This window comes from Glandiceps talaboti, chromosome 3, assembly GCF_964340395.1.
Source record: "Glandiceps talaboti chromosome 3, keGlaTala1.1, whole genome shotgun sequence".
Classification (NCBI taxonomy): domain Eukaryota; kingdom Metazoa; phylum Hemichordata; class Enteropneusta; family Spengelidae; genus Glandiceps; species Glandiceps talaboti.
Genome location: NC_135551.1, coordinates 25,824,472 through 25,850,245, shown reverse-complemented (window position 1 = coordinate 25,850,245; position 25,774 = coordinate 25,824,472). Strand labels below are relative to the sequence as shown.

Sequence of the window (25,774 nt, the reverse complement as noted above, 5' to 3'; positions counted from 1 at the left end):
GTGGACATAACGCTATCTTCGGTATAGTTTCAATAAACTGTTTCACAAACTATTCCTTCTTTAAAATAAGTTGGAAATGTAATCAAAAATATATACCAGGGGCATATATTTATAGCATTGCACACACATACACACACTGTGTACATGTATATGCCAGTTTGTCCTCTAAGCAATTTGAAGCAAGACTGGTATGCAGGAATTTTTTCATGACCCCTCAAAATTTAGTGTTCCCGATGTAAAGTTTCGAAGGAACACCCATTTTTGATCATTCTGACTCTAACAAAACAGTCTAGAGGGCACAAGAAGTATACTTGAGAACAGATAACATGACTCGCACATATTTATCTTTTATACTAACCTGAATCTGGTCTGCCATCTTTCCCACTAAATTCTTCTAATTTCTTTTCAAGTTTCAACTGTCGTCTTTTCCTCATCACAGCCTCTGGATTGGATATGCTGCGAGTGAAAACTGATTCTGGTACATCAGTGTAGAGTTTCTCTGACACACTAGTATTGGCATCACCTGGTCTGTTTTCTGCATTCTCCTTTGCCTACAAACAATACAAAATACAGTTATATTTTTTAGACATCAACTGCCGTAACTTTCATCACACACTTCTGGGGCTGGGGCTGTGGTTGGGGTTGGGATTGTGACTGGGGTTGAGTTCGCATGTCTTGGTGGGTGACGTGTTTCAAAGAATGTGTTGATAATCATGTATTTGTTCTTCAATATATAAGGTACATATTGTAATTTTATCCCAAAAACGAAATATTATCAAATGCCCACTTAGATTTAACAGAGCTGTTGTAATTTCAATTTCAAACCACATTTTAACTTGCATCTGCCTTGTTGACTACATGTGGAGCACTTCTTATGATAGTAACACCAAGACAAGTCTCTGGATGTGGAGAGTTTCTTGAGACAGTACACCAAGACGACCAGTGTCTGGGCTACACGAGTGTACCAAAGTCTCGTAGATATCAGCTGTGTTATAATACTGTGTCTTTCCATACCACTGTCACTGTGTCTCAAAACTCACCTTTTGTTTGTCTTTTTTCTTCTTGTCTTTCTTATCTTTTTTCGGTGTTTTCTTTCTGAAACTTTCCATGTAATCTTCATTTTCAAAATAACTCATCTACAAATAAATCATTGTAAGGTGTTAAAAGTTTGTAGAATGATATATTCAAATGATCCCAAACCATTGTATGAAATAGGTAGAATTGAATATAACATAGTGATTGATACTAGCAACAACATTTCTAACTTTCAAATTTGACTGATACGACTGATAACTAGGTTACATGTAAATATATCTCCCTGAGTTCACCATATTATTTACCAGGGTTCCTCTACAGAATCATCAATGGATCTTAGTATGTCAATTTTACAACTGCTTGAAAAACCTGGCTACAGATACAAAACTAGTCAAAGATTGAAGAAGTCAATGATTTATACTGAATTACTGCTGAATTTTACCAGATTTCCCCTTCCATGTTACCAGGATTGTCAGTCAAACCTTACCAGAAACACTCTGCGGGCACAAAATATATAACTTGTGGTGATGGTGCCAGTATTTTCGTTTAGTTCTGAAACTGTTTTTGTATGTAAGGGTTGCTGTGACAAGTTGACTAATAATATATCTGACAACTTACTCTTGTTGCTTCATCTTCTCTTTTGAGTAAAAATCTTCCCTCTCTGTCATCTCTGCCCCAGTTCAACTGAACCAAAAGTGGTTTCTCAAAGTTTGGCAACAGTCTTTCTTCTGTGGGAAAAAATATTGATAAACTTTTAAGTTTATATACAAAACATTTATTTCTAACCTTTCAAACATACCAACACTTACATAAATTGACACACACAATGATACATGTAGACACATGTACACACACACACACACACACACACATACATACATACACACACACACATACATACATACATACATACATACATACATACATACATACATACATACATACATACATACATACATACATGCACGCACGCACGCACGCACACACACACACACACACACACACACATACATACATACATACATACATACATACATACATACATACTACATACACTGTACATACATGTATATGTACTGTGTTTATACAGAAATCAAATGGTTCTTCACAGTTAAAGCAATACAGTTCTGAGTCAGTTGAGTTACACACTATGTTACTTGTATTTTTACTGATCTGAAGGATAGACATGTACACTGTATAATATCTATGCCAAACAGTATTTTGATTGTTTCAGCCAAGAAGGCAAGCATGACAAAAATACATTCCAGCCATACTGAAAGTAATGCACAGTAAAATATCTAATGGATGTAACTTACAACTTATAAGATATAAGTATCTCTTAAAATTTGAGTTACATGTAACAGGCTGACATTACTAATCATTGTCAAAATACCACAATATTCAGACGTCAACTCCACCACTAATTTTGTATTCTTGATAGATAAATATTAATCAAACATTCCACAGAATGATTGATACATCTTAGAAATATCCTGGCAGCTGCTAAATAAAATTTTGGAGACAGAAATCTGGGGTTTTAAAAATTCCTTGAAAATTTATGGTGTGAACTCTGAACTGGGAGCCCTATATAGTATCTGTTACCATAGTTACAGAAAGTACAGTACAGTTCTTATTTTTTACGAGTGACATTGTGATCTAATAGAGTATTTTGAATACATGTACATGTAGGTTCAAGACTTCTAATTAAACAGACATGTGTATAATATATGTATTAACATGGTGAACCATGAAACTTGAGTCAAAGGTCATATTTAAATTAGTTAGCAGGGTTTTCAGGGTGGTCATGCAAAGGCTAACTGAACAGAAACCGGAACTCACAGTAGCAAGTCATGCCCATAGTCTAACATCATCTGACATCAATGTATGGACTCTTTAGGAACAAATGCTTCATTTTTGTATATTTCCAAAATAATTATTGATACATATGGACAACCGAAAATTAAATTTGGTGGCCTAAAACAGGAAATCTAGTGGTCTTTTGATGCACGACTACTGCTCATTTTGAACTCTGATTTTAAAAAGTGACAGAATTCCTCTTTTAGTTCTGTATATCTGTCAGTAGAGGACAAAACTATCATAACAGATATGTCATAGACCTTTTTTAGATTTATATACGTACCATCTGTTCCATACAATACAGTTTAACATCTAAAGGCCATTCAATTCATAACTTGTAGAATGGTAAAAACAGACACGATTCACATTCAGATATGAAATCTATTCTACATGTACATGTAAGTAAGGGTTTAGTTCAAATGATACAATACACATGCTAAATTTTAAAGTGTACGTGACATTGTCAGAACTTTCTTTGTAAATAACCAAAAATTGTTTTCCTGCTCTGGAACTATATTACCACATACTGTAGGTCAAAACTTAGTTTGTAAGATACTGACATTCTTGCCACACTATCAGTTACCTTTCACTGGTTTAGAACCCTGAGAGGGCTGAACAACACGACATATCTCAGTGTCTATAGTTCAAACTCAGAGCCTGATTTTTCACCATCATATGCGATGGAAAAAGTTGTCCAGAACAAAAGAATGATCCTATGTAATCCTTATGGTTCTATTAATAAGATAACATGAATGCCAGAAACTGGGATTGACTCCCTGGCTTTTAATCTATTACACTTACTGCGTGAGTTTTCAACCATTTAGGTTCTAAACGTTCTACTTTTATTTAACAAGTACAGAATATTGGGAGAGTAAGATAGTCTTTGACAGAATGAGTGACAGAGTCCATGAAAAGAGTCGTACAACTCGGTCATTCAACCTACCTCCATTGATATGAATCTCATACAAAGCAAACGAGGGCGCTGACAACATTCTCATATCTGGTCGGAACTTCTCTACCAGTGTTTCCACTACGTCCTTTGTTGTGGCTGTGCTGCTTACACGTACACATTTTGTAGCAACTTTAGAGTTAGTATCTTGAAAGAAGAATCGCATCACACCATGGAACTCAAGATCCTAGAAATCAAAGAAAAAAAACATAAACATAAGTTTTTAGGGACTTTTATTATTACTAATATTTTAATTTGAAATGGAAGAATAATGCTAAAAATAACAACATTCTATATCAAATATATGTCCTTTTCTTTAGCACACAAAAATGTGACATTTCTTAAAATAAAACTCTTTCAAATAACTTTTCTTTTCTCCTCAGTTTCAGTTTTCATTTGTGTGGATTGCTAAGACAAAGTCACCATTTACAGCTAGCTAAATTTGTTTGTTTCTAAAACTTTACCTCAAAATTGAATAAAACACTGGAATTATCAATGTGTTCACATTCAGGGTTTGGGAACCGAGGTCAAAGAGAAACAAAACCTGGTAAAACTTACACCAATACACTCTGAATTATTGGTGGGGAGGCCTGGTAGAAGACATGGCAAATCTAACCTACTCACTGCCCTTTGAAAATGTTGATTACTGCTCAATACTGTATGATTTAAATAAATATATCTACCAGCATTTTAAATGTGTCTCGTTGCATTATTTACAAAATCCAAAATAACAGATTTTTTGTGAAAGGCAATTTCAGAACTCATTGTAAATGTAAGCTTGACATCGAGTTCAACGTCCTTCCATATTACCCTCGTCAGGTTGCCTTTAATTCTATCCAAGGATATCATACAATCAATTCAATAATTGACTGAAGATAAATATTTGGAGAAGAAAATTTAAAACAGATTGAATTCGCTGTATGAATAAAGTAACAGCTGGAAACCTTCTACATTGATCATTACCATGGCAACCAGTTTTAGTCCTCAAAATTCAGGGTTAAAATGTTCCATATTTATTGACACGACAGTATTAAATAAATAGACACAATTTTAAGGAAATAGGACTGGAATAATTGAGATTAGTCAGAAGCAAGGAGAAATCCACAGTTTTGATTGTCGAATTTCAATTTTTAGATATTCTAAAGTAACCTTCATAGACCACACACTACCAGATTCATTTGGTAAATGGATACCAATCTGACAGAATGCCTCCAGCCACATCTAATATCCTACATCGTGATATTTTCAACTCACTCAGTCACCCTGTATGCATCTAAATTGTTCTGTTCTTTTTTTAGAATTAATTCATGGTAGGTAAGTATTACATTTCCTGTGACCTCAGATCTGAGCTGTGATGTCACTGTGGACTATATCACTCCTGTCACCATTAGTGTTCTTACAACAAGTTACATGTGTTCATTTCACTTGATTTATTAATTTAATTTTTCTGATAAAAATATATTATATTCTAATTGGATTGTTCTGCTGCCCTGGATGAAAACTACATGTCTACCCCAAGTTTTTGAAATCTTTTGATTTCTGTTTTCCTAAAACCAACCATTTTTATTTTTTTTTTTTTTTTATATTACAATCTGTACAATGATAATTTACACAAGTATTAAATAATTCACATTTCATTGTCTTTTTAAATATACATGTATGTACATTTCATGTTTACATTTGATATAGACTATTTTAGTATAATATATTAAAATCCGATACCAACGTTCCCTACGATTTGGAAACCCCATTCACAGTGAGGGGAAAAACTATCAAACCCTGCAGACATTTTCATACTTTGTACACAAAATTTTGGAAGGGTACTCTGGTAATATACAGAGGGAGTCCTAAAAGTAAGTCACTGTGCATAACAACATACATTTCTTATCTATGCCTGCACTTCACTATATTATCACAATTGTACAAGCAGGTACCATAAATTATATTCTATATATTTCACATACATTTGACACATCATATGTTACATACAAGTATTATAATCTACATGTATATGTACATAGTGAAACTTCCTAACTGAGTCAACACTATAATTCACATACGAACAATCACACTATACAAATGTACATTTACACTCTAAATAATAATGTTATATTTCCGCACAGTATTATACTCAGTAACGTTCACAAAATTGCAGTTTAAATGAACAAACATTTAAGTGTATATACATTGTGTTTTTTTATACATTTTATGCTAAACAATATGTTACACCTTTTTGTATGTAATTATTACCATCATACTTTGCATACATATATATACAAGTATAGTTAATAACACTGTTGACAGTATAATTATGACATTATAATATCCAGGCTTCAACATATCATGTTTAGACGAAATATGAGAGATTGAAAATATCGAAATATACATTTCACTTATGAATAATGCAATGTTTCTATTTGAATGGATTGCTATAAAATATGCCAGCACAAATATTCATGCCTGTGTTTCCCACAACAGAAATATCAAAACTGACATCTGAAAAGGACACATCCTCTTCCCTTTTTAAAATAAAGTGATTTGAAAAAATGGAAATTCCTCCATCAAATTTAAACACAAGTATTTTTGTAATACACTACTAATGATGCTGAGTAGTGTGCCCTCTTGGCCAATTTGACGTATCACAGACAGACAGTAATTTCTCATAATAGTCAGAACCACCCAAATTTAGTGTTCCTAAAAAATATGTCTGTAGAAATTTTCATTTGTAAAAGTATTTTTATTGCCAGCTACAGATTACATACATGTACACTACAGGCAACTAAATTATGTTTCACTATTCTGTGCTTGAGTGATTTACAACTGCACAACGTTATCATCAACAAACCTTCATATATAATAGGTAAGCACAAAGAGCCATGTACAGGGCTGTGTGTTGTTGACCTTGAATAAACTTTGTCCTTGATCTGACCTTCACACCTACATGTTATGTACACTATAAACACATTACAGTGTTTTGGGTCAAATTTTATCATCTTTCTGACCAGGCAAGGGAAACCTGATAAAGTCTACTTTCTATAACAAAAATTACAATTTTTTTATTTTTTTTATTTTTTTTATTTTTTTTATTTATTTATTTATTTTTTTTTTTTTGGGGGGGGGGGGGGGGTTAAAATAAAAAGCTGGTAAAATAGTGTATACAACCTAGCTTTCTGCCTAATAGTTATAAATCTCCGCAATAAAAAGGAAAGGACCCACCTGATAAAATGTATACAGTTTTCACTTTTAACAAGTTACATTTTTCAGGAGGAATGCATAAAAAGGTGGAAAATTAAGGTACAATTGTACCTTTTATTGACAGTCATACCACATTCATTTATTTGTACATTACAGAGATCATAAGGCCAGCACCTCAAAAATTATCACATCATTTATTTTGACACTCCTTACTAAAATAAACAGATCCCAGGACACCTATTAGTTACAGTGACAAGCCTTTACAGACAGATCTTATCTCCCTAAACCTCTTTTTAATGATGTATTATCAATCACTGCAACCATGACAGATGTCTATGGCTGCTGACAAAAAAAAATATCAAAAGTTGCCATTAATTCAACAGCTCTTTTCTCTGGTCTGATAAAATGAAATTCTCTAAGATCCAGCCATTTCACCATCAGGGCTCGAAATTAGTTTTTTTTCTTGGTAGCCCAGGTGGGCTACCATCTTTTAAATTTGGTAGCCCGAGAGCAATGACTGGTAGCCCATATGCATTCATTCCTAAATTAATGGTGTCTGTGTATATATGTAACTATATGATGTATTGAATTCGATGATTGATTGAATACCTTAAGAGTCACGTTAACACGTTATTTGTGTGTATTTCATGCCATATTTGACATTGGGGACGCAATTTTTTGCATGTATGTGTCTCTGGGGACGTGTCATAAAGAGGGACCGTATGAGGCTTACTGTTACAACGTACGGTTATCATTAATTGCAATGAAGTAGAAATATTTAGTCGCAGTTCGTACTTGTAACTATTATCTAAATCTCTTGGTGCAGTGAGACCTGTAAAATTTGAATATGATTCAACGTATGGAAAACGTATAAACAGTTTCATAAGCCCCATGGCCATTTCCTGATGTGGAGACTACGTCTTGGGTAGTTTAGAAACTATGTGCTGTTATCATTATCTATCCACGTGATTGGTTACTTACAGACGGGTTAGACAGGATTTGTATCAATACATGACGGCCATTACGGCAAAGCCCCTTCCATTCATGGGCGAAGAGATAATCAAACAGAGTCTAAGACCACATCAGCAGACGGTCCATGCTGAAAACTTCACTCAGATAAATTCAAATCATCATGTCACCATTTCATTCTCACTAAAACTTCAACTTTCTTTTGAGCTTTGCTACTACTACTAGATCGAATGCATTACGTGAATTTACCATTCACCACTGCATGCTCTCAGGGGTTGCGTGAGCGTGGTTTATACACGGAATGTTTTAGGCATCGTTCAAGAATAAACGAATCTGTAGGTGTATACCAAGTTAACAGTTCTCATCAGCATAAAATTTTATCAAACACCATTACAACTGTGTCTATGTCAAGTTGAAAGTTAAAGCTGTCATTAATGTTATGGAATTTAGTTACTGCAGCAGTGCTGTACCGAGAGTGTACTGTACTCCGACTCCGAGAAGAACCGGAAGGGCCCGGGCCGGAGAGCAGATTTCCAGAGAGTGATAACCATGGGAAATTGAAAGTACAGAAAGATAACATTAAATCGCTATACAGAATATTGTTGCATATAAATGTTTTGTTGTGACATTTTGGAAGTACAAGCTGTGTATACGATGAACGGAAGAATGACGTGTACAGTGTACATGTATTTCGTGTACATTTGATATACATGTAGTGTGGATGCAAATTTGGAAAAGACGCACAGATTTTGACGCTAATTTTGGCGAGAACACGTCCCACAGGACTGCGACCTAGGAGGCCCCCGGCCCGGGAAGGTGTCGGAGTCAGGGTGTCACAGTTTCATTCAAAACTTAGTAGCCCAATTGGGCTACCACTCACATAATTTGGTAGCCCAGAGACAGACATTGGTAGCCAAATGACACGGGGCTACCGTTAATTTCGAGCCCTGACCATTATGATATTATAAAGAATATCAGAGAATCTAAATGGTCATGTACTCTTAAGTCGAACACACACAGCCATCTCACCACCATACATGTACCTGCTAAACTTCTGAGGATGTATTTTGACAACAAGCATTACACAATGTACAATGAATGCTTAAGATTTTAAATTTCTTTTTTTCTTTTAAAATAACTTTTGTAATATTTTGCTGTTTGTATTTTGTATTTTGATATTATGTAATATTTAAGCTGTCTTGTGGTGCGTTATTGTTGTTCTCTGGAATATGCGTCCATAATAAAGTTTTAATAATAATAATAATAATGTATCTATGAATATTCATGTTGACATGTACATGCAAATCTACAGAAATCTGACAGGAATGTTTTTTTTGGATACCATAGTTTCTAAAATTAACAAACGAATACCAATCGTTATGTTGCTAAATATTGTCAGATGACCTCTGAAGTCTGCACAATTCATGTGGAATTCAACAACTGACAAAATTGTAATTATCATTACTGTCTCTGTTATTGTTAAAATGTCTGGTACAGTAAAACTGTAATCTGACATCACTTAACAGATAAACACACACAGGTGATCATTATCTCTTCATTTTATTCAATTTCCGTTTGTTGCATCAGCATTCATAATGTCTAGAATACAATCTCTACTTGCTAGCACTAGCAGTGTCTGTCAGTGTCAGTTTACAGCGTTTTGCTAAGGTGTTTGACCCCAAAGAGGAAAGAGGAAATCTGATACAGCTTACAAACATGTCGTTTTCCATATGTTACGATATCAAAGGAAATGTTTGGTAGAGAATTTTCCGAGACACCTTGTGAAAAGACTACTAGTACTACTGTAGAACTCATATAGATTTTATCATCGTAACGGTATTTCTCACACCCAACACACACCAGGGGTGAACAAATCATTTTGTGAACTGGTGGTCCCCGGACCAGTGCCTTAGAAAATCCAGGGGTCCTGCTGAAAGAATTAGTGGTCCCAGGTCCTGCTAATGTGAAACATTAAATCTTACCTATGAATCTGAATATTCAGACGATTTTTTAACATAGTTATTAACAGTAAGGTACTGGTCCGACGGACCAGACAAGGTAAAATTTGTGTGGTCCGCCCAAAAAAATCGCTAGTCCCGGACCCAGGACCAGTGGATTTGTTCACCCCTGCACACGCTTGTCAGACTTAGATCTAATTTTCTGACAATAATCCATCAATATCAAAATCAACAGTACTGTATACAGGTAAATCAAAGTCCAGCTGAATTATGGTGATAAATGTACTTGATTTACAGTTACAAGTTAAACTCTGGACTAAGATGTAAAGTTCAAATTTCAAATACTTCCTTGTACAATATTACAATGTAGAGTATGTGGACATGTACATCTTGTAGCTCAGGAGTAATATATTAAAGGCACACTGCACTGTATTGGGGCATCCTTCAGGCCACATGTACACATGACAGTCAACCCCTAATTAGTCTGGATCATGGATGCCAACGTGGAAGTGTAAATGGTAACGATACTGTATATGAACTAGACTAATGTCTAATATGGCATGAGTCGATTCTGATACAAGATGGTGTACATTTGTTGTATCTTACACTTACATTACAATCTAGACTAATACATCAGAAAGGGAATTCTTGAGTTGCTATGTATACAATGACAACCAATTGGTCCTTGACAGCGATGACAGTGCACTGGAGGACATTGCCATGGTTACAGTTAACATTTACAAGTAGTACACAGACATTTGATCATTATAGAAAGAGACAGCGGTTTGACCTGACTTGAAATACACTATAACCTCTACATGCACTACAAAGACATATGAATATCAAACCCTGCAGTACAGTATTATTAATTTACTTGTGTTGATGTTTCATTTGAAATACCAACGTCACAACATGTATAGTTTCCATATATACTACATGCATGTATGTATTCATGTACATAATACATGTACATTGTATGTCAGTGAATCTAGAAAACGGCACTTGCACAAACTCAGATGTAATCCTCCTAATTTGGTTTTTTAAAATCGCTAAATGGTAAAATCTGCCAAATACTTGACCATTCAAGGTAGTTCTTCATTAGTGCTACATACATGTACAATGTACATATATACAGTACATACACTGTATTCTTATAAAATTATGATGACGTACATAAAGTTACGAAGGTTTCTACATCATTGTCAAAAATAATGAACAAAAAGTACAAATAAAGTGAAGACACACTCTGAATGTTTGCACTTTTGCACTCCTATCTTCGGGAGACATAAGACATATTTGTACAATTCTGTGACCAAAACATAAAATGGGGAAGAATACAGGACTACTGTGACAATATTATCAAGCAATACAACACATAGGAGACTCTACAATTTATTTTACTGCTCATTTCTACAATTTATTTTATTGCTCATCTGGGAACAATTTTTATAATATCCCTACTCTATAACAGATTACAAGCTTTGAAAACTTCATAAAAAACATATTTATACACTGCAATAAATTTATTTTATTGGTCATAATTATGATGGACCTTTCTGATTCATATTCAAGTGGCTTCCAATCACTTTCAACTATAAATGTACATACAGACTACTCACTGTGTTTACTATAAGGCTTGTGGGTACAATGTCATACAAAATTGTGTATTCAAATTTAACTCTGCACAAATTGTCAGTTCTTATCTCTGCCATGCAAACACAGAACAGAGTCTGGTTAAATTATGCATGGCAGTTTTCCATCTGTTACTTAGAGTACATTGCTATTTCTATTTACATTCTTGGGGTAAATATACATGTATATTAATGTAGAAAATCCTGAAAATATATTAAAACTTAAAATATAACCAGAGTTATAAATAAATAGAAACGCTTTTCATGTGATATTTATTGCTGCTTGCTGTACTTGGTATGCACAGATTAGATAGAAATAGTTCAGAGGTCTTACTTAGTCTGTCATACGTGTACTGCCTAGATAAAAAAACCTTCTTTCAGGATTTCATTGCTGTATAAGTTTCCATTACTTTATCAAAAGTAGACAGTGATAAATCAACTGTAGATATATTTACATTACTCAGTAATGTATATTTTAGTTTTGCATGGAGTTATTTCTTAAAAGGGGGTTTATCAAAATAAATTAAGTTGGATTGGAAGTAATATAAACATGTGTAATATGACAAGAATGACTACACTTGTTTAAAAATAAATTGCAAGCCCTGTTAACATGTTTCCAATCATTTTCCTTGTTTTTCTTGAGGCTACTCAAGAATGTACAATCTACTTAAGGTTCCCTAGGCTTTCTTTAACATTTTATAAAGTTCATCATAAGTGTTACAATTAAATGATGAATCATGTACATAGTGAACAAGTACAAGATGCGATGTGCATGTGTATGTGTATGTGTATGTGTATCACTTAGAAGTGTGCAGAGTTCTACATCTCTTTTACGAGAGATCTCTTTCAGTCTTTAGTGAAATAATAAGTGTTTTCAAAAGTTTAATACGGAAAATAAGTCTGTAAAATATACCACTGTGTCTATTGATCTAAGGTATTCCCATGATTCCTTTTTACATTGTACATTGAGAGTCTACAGCACAACGACAAGATCTGAAACTCTACACAAGTTTGACCTAACCACATTCCCCTACAACCATGACCCTGAGTTCCGAAGCTTCGATCTTATGGACTGTGCTACATTGTGGTGTCTTTACTTGTATATGTATATGCCATCATGACAGACTTGAACATCACCAAAATCTATATATGAAACTTACATGTACAAATGTACGTATATGTTTATGGCATTATCTGGAAAATGTGGCACACTAGAAATCAGGGCTCAAAATTAACTTTTTTATTTGTACATGTAGTCATAGTGGGGTTGCCTAAGGATGGCAACCAATAGTCCTACATTGTATATTCCTAAACTGAAAACAGAGTTCCTCTGTCGGAAATATGTGGGACATAAAAATACTTTTATTTCTGTAAATCTTGCATCCTGTAAATCATTGTCTATTCAGTGATAGCCTAAGTGGACTACCAGCTGCATATTATTGTAGCCCCATGACAAAAATTGGTAGTCTGTGGACACGGGACTACTGTTAATTTTGAGCCCTAGAAATAAATGTACACACTAACACAGTCATGTATTGAACAAGTATGTATAAGAAATGTCTTTTGTAGTACGTACATCCCATTACTCTTCTTGGTAAATGTCAAACTGAAGTACACACCATTCCATAGTTTATGGCATAACAGAAATCCTTTCTCTTTTAATCAGGCAATAAAATATGTTTTTATGAGGAAGGTAAGTGCCAGTACAATTCCTCTTCTCTCTCTGAAACAGCTGGTACACATGTACATTTGTGTACTTGAATCTGTACATATACATACTTCATAAAATTTGAATTTTAAATTTCATGTTTTCGATTGATCTCACTAAAATCTAAGCTTTTTTATGAGGAAGGGAAGTACCTGTACATATAAAGTGAAATTTCTCCTATATGCAGAACAGCTGGCACACACCTACATGTATATAACTTGGACGACTACTTTATGAACAGTTGAAACTCAAATTTCACATTTTCAGAGTGGGATACATTGATAAATGATATCCCAATATAGTGTTGGTTTTTATGAGGAAGAGAAGTGTATGTACAAAATGTATAACAGTCTCTTTGTTCCGTAACAGCTGGCGAGCACCTGTACTTTGATGAGTAATTTATGAAAATTTGAAACTCAAATTTCACATTTTACACATCTGACATATATCAGTGGTTTTTTTTCTATAATTGGGGAACCAAGGTAACATGAAAAGGAGAAATCTGATAAAACTTGCATAGTTTCCAATACATTGCATCATAAATTTGGTGGGGAACTCCAGCAAATGACAAGGGAAACTCTTTCCACCACCCACAAACTTGTCAGAATAAAACATTTCAAATGTGTGGCTGTAAATTTATTATTCTGACCAGGAAATGAAGCTGGAAGCATACACTCTTCTCAAATTTCACATTCACAAAGGGATCATACATCCAACACATCAGAATGAACCATTTCAGTTTTGGAGAACATGTGTTGATGTAGATGTTTTGTCAGAACTAGGAAACGTAACTGGAAGCATACACTTCTAACCAAAGTAGTGCCTTAAATTTACCCCAAGGCAGAACTGCCTGAGCACATGTACGTCTGGAGTCAGTTATTGACAAAATGGATTTCTTGTATGTGGTTCCAATTAATAATGCAATGGCTGTCTAGTGTATACATATTTAATGTATAAGTATCAACCTAATTGTTTAGTTTTGACTTTCATCTATCAACTCAAAACTAATCTCAAAACACAGCCTGGGGGTGTGTGTACTCAGTAATAATGATTTCAATAGATCTGTGTACATAGTAACTGATAATCCATTCAACTCTATATATGTATGTACACTTGTCATTTTCGCTATCTCCATTGTTAGATTCAAAACCAGATTTAAAATGACAACTGTAGGACGTTACAGGTAACATGCTAAATAGTAATTGCCTCATACTACTAGCAAGAACAATTTTCTGCTTTCCACAAATAGCAGACAATTTAAAGTGGCCATATGGAAGAGAATTTGGTATCTATTTTGGATTTTTATTTGATAAAACAGCTTCACTATGTTTTTCTACTTGAAAAAATAAAGTAAAAGAACATATACCAAGTCCATGTTCATAACTCAATACATTGCAAAAAGATGCAAATAGTGTAAACAGTTTGTTATTGTACGTACAATAACAAACATTTCACACATTGTTTAATGTTTTGCAGTTTATTGAGTTGCAAATATGAACTTGGTATATGTTCTTTCGCTTTATTTTTTCCCCTACAAAAACATAGTAAAGCTGTTTAATCAAATAAAAATCCGAACCCATGTACACTTTTATTTTCATACATATTGGGTCAACCAGAACAATAATTCTCATTGTTTACACAGCAGAATAACATCAACATGAAACTTGGGCTGTAATAATGATATTCTGTACAATATGGCATTCAGAACTACTACAGATAGCTAATACTACACTATGTAGTCTGTTCAGTCTTTACATGGTATCATACAAGGTTACTGTCATATCCAGACTTGACAGCAGACAGTCATCATATCAGATACCTACATTGCACAACTGGTTGATAACAAACATCTGTTTACTGACAATTCAGTATTATTATCATAGTGTAACCGTGTTGTGCATCCAGGCAATATCAGTGGCAAAAGTGTGGGGTCAATGTCCTTAACATATTCACATACATGTACTCACATGATGACAGACAGATGCCCATGAAGTTATCCTACACATGTACACACACCAATGTATACATATATCTTTATAAATAACTCCATTTCTTATGTGTAGCTATTCAATGGCTTGTAGTTTGAGATTGATCATTGACAAGTCACATGGTCTATTGAATTTAGACAGCTAGGTAGGGGTCAATGATTGGGTGAACAAAACAACATCAATGTGTGAACAGCTACATGTACTATACTATAGCTCAGCTGCTGTACAGTACCACAGGGAAGTTGCATTTAGTATAAGTAAAGACAATACTCAACTAAATTTGTACCATGCTCAGCCATGTGTACATATATTATGATATATACACCGCAGCACAAAAGAACATTAATTTCCCATTTCAGTATAGCTGTAGAGATGTGATGAAAATGTTGTGCAGCATTAAAATCTAAATGTAAAATGGTTGTTTAGCATCTAGTTATAGACAAGTTGTGCCAGATCGGAACAAACAAATGACCCCATGTAATCCTTATTAACATAACAGTAATGTGATGTGATGACCCAAGATTGAAAAAATAACCCTTTAAATTTGAAATATTGCAATAAATGAAGATATATTGTATGTAGACACGGTTTGGAAACATGCCAGGGTTTACTAACCTAAGCAAGTACATTGGCCCCATCATAGCAACACTGAAGACCTGTGAATGACATCACACTTCAGGAAGAATCAACACCAGCAACCATACATGTAGATTCATACAAGATATAGCATTATATACTTATATGCTGTATTACATGTATAACGGTACCTAAACATGTAAATGTATGTATGGTTTTAATACATCTTCAGAAGTGTACAAGCCTAGACCTTCACACTGGCAAATTTCAACTCTGTCCTCTCCACAAATGATAATTTCCAGTGCAAAGATCTAGACATGTATTGGCTAATCCTCCTATGTCATACAACTATGGAAAATGCTGTCAAAAACAATACTGTATGTAGTATCACAGACCCTCCACGGCCGTATGGTAGTATGCAAGTAGTAAAGTTCAGAGTTTATAGTCAATATATAAAACTTGAAATCAATGATCATTTGACATATACAAACCTACAATCAACAGCTGTACTAGAAAACAATGTGAGATGACCCTGCATACCCACTGCCACATAAATAATTTATTAATGAAATCTGACCTGCAAACAATCTGAATCTAAAGACGAGATGACAAACTCTCCATGCATAAATCTCTCTATTCCAGACATGCTGTCAGTTTCTCAACAGCTGGTATTTGCATAACAACACATAAATGTCAGCTCTTTTACTGCTGAATATTTGCATAACAAACATTAAGTGTTTATAAATGTTTAATTAACAGTTAGTTTAACAACCCCCACCCCATTTTTTTTGCAGAAGTCAGGGTATGGAACAGTAGCATTCCTTAGTTTTCATACAGATCTGGTTCAAGTCATTCTGAGACTGAGGGGGACAGGGTGAGGTTGTGAGGGGATGTTTGTGTTGTAGGCTAGGCTATTGTAGATCTTGGCCAGAGTCTGGGTCTCATGTCCACCAATCCTGCATTCATTTATGAGTTCTGAGAACATGGCTTACAGGAGACGTGCATGTATTTTTTAGACAAAATTTTCAGATTATAGAGTGAAGAGCGAATGAAAATCTTGTAAAATTCACAACTTTTCATTCTGAATATTTTAGTAGGGACCTACTACAGAATGGTCTACGGGAACTTGGAATATTACCCATTGATGTTATCACCCATCACAAATTCCCTGTGAATTCTACAAGAGTCAAGACTGATAAAATTATGCATTCTATAATCATTAATGACCTAAATATCTGAAATGCCATGAAAATGTTGGTCAAATAAAATATCTACATGTATGTGTACTAGATCTGTGCTATGACAGCTACACGACACACACTGCCATGGGGGCGTACACTGACCCGAAGATAATAAATGTCTATTGTCAGTATGAAAACAACATTTTGTTTGTGCGTCACATATAAAATGAATAACTGTCCACAGTTCCATGCTAAAAATACTACTAGTACTAGTACTACTAAATATGTTTCAATTTGTGTGTTGGATAAAAAGTGTTCAAATATTACATCCATACATGTAAAACACTTGTTACTTTTGCACAAAGGCAGGGTTGTTCCCAACAGCAGTATAAAGTAGGTAAAAATCTATCTGAACACCCCAGTTTCTGGGTTCCCAAAGAAATCAAAGGACAGTGTAAGGGAAACTACAACAGTTTTGCTTGCTTTCTCATTTCAAGTCCAGCTGTCTTCTATTCCTGGTAAATTTCCAGCAACACTCCCCCCACTATGAAAACAATTCAAGTACTGTACAGTATTGATTCAAGTGCATGTTTATTTTTGTGGTAAAATCAGCCTGTATAATGATCTCCAAAACCATCCAATCTTCAAACTAATGTTTTGATAAGTCTTTGGTATGCCTTTCAACATCTAACCATTAAAACTGGACACAAATATATACAACAACCCTGTGTGCAGTGCCCTGAAAGGTCACGACCCAAGCATATATGTCATCATGCATGATACAGTTAGTATGTTTGATGTATATACTGTGTGTACCAAGGCAAGATGCAAACTACATGGGAAAGTGCAGCTCAACCATCATACAATGTATACTATGCTTGTACATCCAAATTTAGTGTTTCACAGAAATTATTGAAAACTTTACAGTCATCATACAAAAATGTATACAATGTATAGGAGAGGTACATACAATTGATGTGTATGCACAAATACTTCTATGGCTTGACAGTGTAGCCCAGCTGTTTCATAATATATCAGTAATGGTAGTAAATCATCTCAAAGAAATCGTAATCCCAAATTAAGTTTTATCTGAAACCGAAACCGTTCCTTCTCAACAGAACATTTTATTGTCCATGGAATCTATATTATAAACTTAAGTTTATTCCATATCTTTACGCATACACAGAAACACAAAAGTATAGATTCCAAGCCATTTCCATGCAAGCAAACTACTTCAACACTACATAAATACATCTTGGTCTGAAATTGTGTTCAAATTCAATTATATCATTCAGTAAATGATAGACCTTAGATTTGAGATTATATATTACACCATACACAAGCTCAGATATTGTCTTTGAACAGAAAATATGTACTACCCTGGTTGTTCTAAATCACAACAACCTACATGTACATGTACATGTCTACGTCACTTGTTCTCTAGGCTAGAAATAGGAGTCATAGTGTTCCAAATTGCCATTTACTGGTAATTATTTTCCTAATTTTTTCCTAAACTCTGCTTGGGGAGGTATAATTACATTATTCACTATTATATTATTTTTTTACTCAGTTGCAAATACTTGTGACTTAAGGGTTTTGTCACTACTCATCTAGCAACTCATAGTAACAAGGTCCCTTAGGTCACCATTTTCCTTGGCTGATTGAATGAAAATAGTGTGGAATATTTAATTATCATGTATACACCTGAGCTGAAAATCTGACGTACAATGCATACATTTCCATTGGAGACTATAGAAAGAAAATTTGATGACAATCACTTGAGAAACTGGTACATGTACTGATTTTATGAGGTTCATCAATTTTTACATCATTTATATTATAATTTATTAGTATAACTACATGTTCCTGTATAGCATGGCTATTATATTTCAAAAATGGCCAATAAAATATACTTGTAATAAATCTGGGTCTTGACTCTTGGGGACAAACTTTTTTTCTATATCACTTTTTTAGACAACTGTTTTTCATGTCCAAATCCAAATTCGACATTGATTGACCTTTACATTTTAATTAAAGGGCTCTGTTTAGGTCCTGGGTTTCAGTCAAAGAGTTGTCAGCTAAGTGACGCCACACAAATTGCAGGTGATAGTTATTTTGTTCTGGACCAACTTTTTCTATGGCTTAGCCAGACAACTGTTTTCAATTCAGTACTCAAATTGTCATCCAATCCACAATGGGCCTTTAAAAAACCATAAGTTCCCAGTATACCCTAAACCAGTAATTTGTGACAATGCAGTTCAACCATGCAAATCTTATACCAAAGTTATACCCTAGCTACTATACAGAGATAATTACCTCTCAGCACAGCTCCTGGGTGCCAAGTTTGATAGACCACTGAAGTAGATGCAATTATTTCAGCTATTTCCATGGCTTAGTTTACATACCAACTAAACCATACATAGCCTTTTGAGAGCGATACTTGACCTGAGCTATCAAAAAACCCACAATTATAAGTTCAAATGTAAAGAACAGCCGTCATAAATTTCCACAGCCAGTATGTTATTTCCAAGTCATTGTTGATACAAATGACATCTTAATGGTCCTAAGTGGTGCTAAGAAAAGACCTGATTGTAATCATTTTCAAATATATAAGGGTAGGCCTGAGAAATTTTGATGGTACCCTGATGTGTTCTCATGGTTGACAGAGTAAGGATGTCCTTGACACCGGTCTACTAACAAATTAGATGAAATGTACATAACCTGATATACAATGTATGTAACAAGAGATGATGTTTACTGAATAACAGGTATTAGATATCAACCGTCTAAATTTAGTATCAATTTATTAAAAATCATTTATTGTTTATAACACTGGGACCTAAACCAAGTGAAATGTATGATAGTGTACATCGCGTTTGCAATTATGGTCACAATCTACAATGTTTCTTTTAGGATCTGGGATTATCGGGATACAAATCACAATTTTGGAATGTTCATATTGTTTATCCTAAACTCTGGTACAAAATACAATGGCATCAAATTTATACTGTGTCACAATCTATCTTTACATTGGTATAACAATGTCAAGAAATGCTGGAAAATAACAACAACAAAACTAATGATATCAAATTTATAATTGTGTCATGATTTTTTTTTTAATTTTGTAGAATAATCAGAAATGAATACTGGAAAATGGTGAAAACTCTACATTGGTCATGTACTCAACCAGTGATTTTTGCTAAGGGCAGTATTGAAGTAGGTAGGTAAAAATTACCAGGGTTCCCATGTCATTTTACCAGGGTTCCAAAACAAAATTACCATAGACTCTATGGGGAAACACTGCCATTTTTACCCCTTTCTCCCTTTCTGTTACTGCCGTTCCCCAACCTTAGCAAAATTCCTCTCAATTTATCGATTTAATAAACTATTTATACATATGTCAAACACTACACAGTGTCCTAGACTCAAGAGATAACACACAGACTAGACTGTATATGCAACTCTACTTCGGTGTTGCCCTGAATTATACACCCAGCCACTGATTAGTACTTATAACTACAACACTAAGTCTATATTACAAAATGGCTTGGGTGAACCCTGACATCCAGACCTATCGATTTGTTCTAACACTATAAGCCATGATAGTTTGTTATGAGCTTACATGTATTTTGCATGTGGGTAAAATATCTGCCAAAACTGTGGCTTGCAATAACAAGTGTTTGAATCTCAATTACTGCCACATGTCACGCTCCAAATTCACCAACTGTAAACTAATTGTGACTATAGATACATCGTATATGTATGAAAACTGTAGGAATAAGATTAACTGAAAAGTCAAAGTATCAAACTACTGACTAGTGTTATGTCGATGGGTCGATTTGCAGTATGCACATATCATGTCTTGGAGGAGATCCTACAAAATGAAAAAAACATGTAGTTCTGATGACTTGTCTTCAAAATAAACAAGATTATTAATAGTTTTGTTGTTGTCAGTTTTTTTTGGTTTTTTTTTTTGGTTGGCATGTCATCAGTGTGCCCTCTAAGCCAATTTGACGTGCCACTGACACACACAATTTTCAGTGATGCACCAAAATTTGGTGTCCCCTATCTCTTACTTATACTATGTGGTGACTCACAAGAAATGCAAGTTTTTATCATACTGACACACAACAACAAAATTTGGCTATCATTAGAGGGCACTCCGCATCATAACATGTCATGATATAATGCTTTGCCATCAAATTATTAAAAATAGATTTCCATTTTAAAGACATTTTTCTCAAAGTACACAACAAAGTCTATCGTTTTACAGAACAAAATTCTGTAGAGGCCAAGTTCCGTACACCAGTGACCACATATTTTGTTTGGTCTACATCATGATGTATCTGTGCTTTGACTGTGTGCACATATGCAAGAAATGAAAGTAATCATTTCAGGAGGTAGAAAAGACATCTGTGCATTCATTATCTTTAGAAAGATGTAGTACACATGTAAGGATTGGTCAAACACATTGTCAACTCAGCATGAAAGTATGTTACTGCCATTCCTATCCCACACTGGTATGTCACACGCAATGTATTATACATGTACTGCTAAATTCAATGCACGCAAACTGTCGAGTGATTAAGGTATTTTAATCACCTAAACGTACTTTAGTCTGACAGCACATATTGAAATTATCTGTCAGTCTGTCTTCTCCCAAGTGAATAGCTATTAGTATTACATAGATATATGGGTTCAGCCGTTCTGTAACTTCTGCTATTATGATTTTCAATAAAACAATAGAACAACTATGTTTACATAACAACAAAAAACTGGTACACCAGCCATTTATCTGGAAAATTCCGGCTAGATATTTGGATAAAATGGATATGCAGTTCTTATACTACTGTGCCAAGACATACTGAAGTACATCATTACAATCTGAGATGTAGGTAATCATATCTTACACTAAAAGCCCCCACCAGGAAAAAGGTATTTGAATGGTGGGTTCCACCTTGCTGTACGATTTATTAAGAACAATACAGTAACAGATTCATTTACATAGCAATGTCAATAATATATAATATGTAAATTTCACAAAAATCCATCATTGTCTTTCACCCTGAAATTTGATACAACCAAATTATAAAATAAAATTGGAATGACAAAACATATATGTATATTGTATTGTGTATATTATTTGTCTATTTCTCCAATTGATAGGGTTGAGATATATAATGGACTTGAAAGTGACATGCAAATTACTGGCAATACATGGAACCCATTCATATCTCAATCATGGTTGCTACAATCAACTTGAAATGAAGTTCTAAACTCTAAAGGCCCAGTTACACGATGCAACTCATGAAGCAATTCGTCACATGCGACGAGGCTTGCAACTGCGACGGGAGCGCGTACACGATGCAACTAGTTGCATGGTGAGTCGCAATAGTTAACTGTTGCACATGCGTAAATATATAAAAGTTACAGGTCATCGAGGTCAAGTCTTCTAGCGGCAGGAATTTGGCAAAAATGCTATGAAATTGCTAATATTTACGAATAAAATGACTGAAAACTTGTTGAGGGTATCGATAGTAAAACTCTATTCAATTCGAAGTTCGTTTAGGGCGATGTTGATCTTTCCGATGTCGCTACTTGCATTCAAGTTGGAAATAAAATGATATTCAGCGGAAATCAAGCATTCATAGACATTGTATACTATTCATAAGTGGTAATCGTGGTGATAAATCGAAATGATATAAAAAATACTTGCTGAAATAGAATATTTATACTAAAAACATGGCGGCCATAACATTGAACGTCATTTGACACGTAGGTATATGTCAAAGGTTATTGCTTGTGACGCGACGAAGTGGTTACACGGTGCAACTCACGAAGCAACTCGAGAAGCAACTTGAGACGCGTCGCAAGGAAACCGACATGTCGGTTTCCTTGCGACGCACCTTGCAACGTTGCAAGACCCTGCGACGAGGCGAGTACACGATGCAATTTGTCGCATGCGACGAATTGCATGGTGCGTTGCTAGTCGAGTTGCATCGTGTAACCGGGCCTTAAAGGCCAATGTCTGATTTGGATTAAAAGTTCACTGTGAAAAACAGTTATCTGACAGAGCTATTACAAAAAGTAGGTCCTGAACAAAGGATGTACTATCCTATTTTATCCTTATGGCCCCAATGATAAGCTGATACTATCAGACAAAACTCCAAAACTGTGGAATTTAAATCACCACTCAAACCATAGACAGTGGAAAAGTCAACTTCCCCACGCACTGACAGAAGCAACTGAAGAGAACGAGGCACTGTGATACAAGAACAGAAAATATTTCGCCAAAAATATGCTTTGCAGTTTGATGCAAATATTTTGATATTTTATTTACTAAAATATGTTTTAAAAGTCCATCATGATTGATAACTACATTGTTTGCAATAAGTTAAACTGATAAGAACTAAGCCAGTGAAAACAACATGAACTCCATCAAGTGTACTTAGCAGTACTTGTATGACTTCAGTCCCTACTCAAATCATAAGTTGGTCAGCTGGTAAACAGATCACTACCTTTGACTTTGAGACCTACATTTAATTTCAAATACACTTATAACATAGTCACAGTACATGTTATTGAGTTCAACATTATACATTTACATGTACTGTGTGTATTGTACTATAAGACCTATAGCGTTGGACCCAAGTTAAATCTAACATTTAACATTACAATATCAAACATTCTGCATTGTTTTGAAGAGGACTAAAATCTACTAGTACTAAAGTATTGCCATATTACTGTTGTTCAACATCAAATCTATGCCCTTGGCATATTGGAAACTGTGAGTTTTAACAGCTCTGCCATCCTCCACCCCCACCCCTACGTCCCCTACATTCCCTCTATTCTATTCCAGGGGTTCACAAACCTAACACAGAGAACATTACAATACATTACATGACACATGTAAATTCTACAACAGAAAGCTATGAACTTTATTGGAATACAAGTCAAGAGTTGTTTTTCAACATGACTGGTTTACACAAACTGGCAACAACAGCACTGTTCACATACACACAATATTTTAAGTAGCTGCCAGGTACAACAGCCAGTTATCTGGAATAAGAATGCCTCTATTGTTTGGTGTCAGCTATGCAGGGGTCATTTCCCCTTACTGCTGGTGTCCTTTATCAAAGTACACATATTATTACAACACAACAATACTGTTGTTGTTGTTGTGTTGCCAAAATGGGTTTTCAACCCAAAATCATTTCTGATGAATTTGTTGGAAAACTATATATTTGAGGCGAAGATTTATGAATCCACTAGTGCTTATTTTTCCCACAAAGAGTTTTTACTAAATCATATTTTACTAGATTTCAGGTTGACAAGGATGACATGCACATGTCCTTGTTTTTATATACAGGAACGTTGTACCATTATTCTTGGTCGCAACCAACATACTGACACTGGTAAGATGGCAGTAAATTCATGCAGAAAAAAGTATAGAATATACCTTTACAGTTACATTAACATTACAACGTACAGTTACCTGTACGTGGCTAACATCATACTTCACAGTGACAGCAAGGACAATATTTCAATGCCTCAAGGCTCATTGACAATACAGCATGCTACCTAGAACAACAGATGTAGTCATGACTTTTGACCCAATGTATGCAGTTCTTTTGATCAAAACTCTACATGTACAGTAGTACGTATAGACTATTACAACGCCATTGGATACATGTAAATGTACAATTGTGCCTTTGTTGGGCAAGGATGTGGTCACATGTTACTAGTGGTTCCAGAATATTTTTGTCTTTCTCCTTTACTTGTCACATAAACAAACACACACAGATACTGTATGTAGTATGTACAGAGACTCTGAATGGACATTCACACACACACACCAACTAGTACTACATGTACATGTATGCAAACATACACACTCTTATGTTAACACAGACATGCAAATACATACACTACATGCACTCTCCACAGATATTCACAGACACACTCAACAGAAATATGTACAAATTTCATATACTTGTCTATTACAGTGTAGACACATGCCACGCAGGCACATACATGCAAAATGCACACCCCTCTGAAAATCTCCGATTCTGTTTTGTACACCCATGGGGATTAACTACATTATCGTCACATTACAAAAGTGGGGATAACTTACTTTAAATCCCACAAACGCACAGAATGGGCTTTTATATAAATCGTGTGACACTCCCATCATGGTTGTATTATGGGGTAAACTGTCAATAAATTGTTTCCGCTTGACAGAATATTCATTAAAATATGTCAGTATTGAACTAGTCAAGCAAGAAATTACTGTACATTGACCATCTACTTATTGGAGGGAACTTGTCATTTCCTTCGCCCAGTGATCTGACCAATCAAACTCCCCCTCTCTCTTCCATGGCATCATATCATTGACAGTTCGGAGTTCCTTATTACAATTGAAAAGGCTACTTTTCAGACTATAGTTGAGTTGAGTTTTCATTCATAAAAGAGAAGTTGACACTTCTTTTCAGACCATAGATATAATGATTCTAACTGTGCACATACGCATTCCAAAGCCATGCTCCTACAGTGACTTTGCTAAGGTTGGGGAACCCCAGTAACAGAAAGGGAGAAAGGGTTAAAAATGACAGTGTTTACCCATAGAGTCTATTGTAATTTTGTTTGGGAACCCAGGTAAAATGACACGGGAACCATGGTAGATTTTACCTACTTACTGTACCGCCCTTAGCAAAAACATTGTCCTAA

The 25,774-nt window shown here is 34.8% G+C and overlaps 1 protein-coding gene across 3 annotated transcripts in view; it reads right to left on the bottom strand.

The window, feature by feature from the left end:
- LOC144432854 (uncharacterized) overlaps positions 1-25,774 on the bottom strand; it is a 65,649-nt gene that overhangs the window by 34,744 nt on the left and 5,131 nt on the right. For all 3 annotated transcript variants that reach the window (XM_078121149.1, XM_078121150.1, XM_078121152.1), the window contains exons 2-5: positions 3,836-4,028; positions 1,654-1,763; positions 1,041-1,136; positions 359-551 (exon numbers count right to left, since the gene is read on the bottom strand). In XM_078121149.1, the coding sequence (XP_077977275.1) occupies positions 359-551; positions 1,041-1,136; positions 1,654-1,763; positions 3,836-4,028 (592 nt within the window). The remainder of the gene's footprint in view (positions 1-358; positions 552-1,040; positions 1,137-1,653; positions 1,764-3,835; positions 4,029-25,774) is intronic.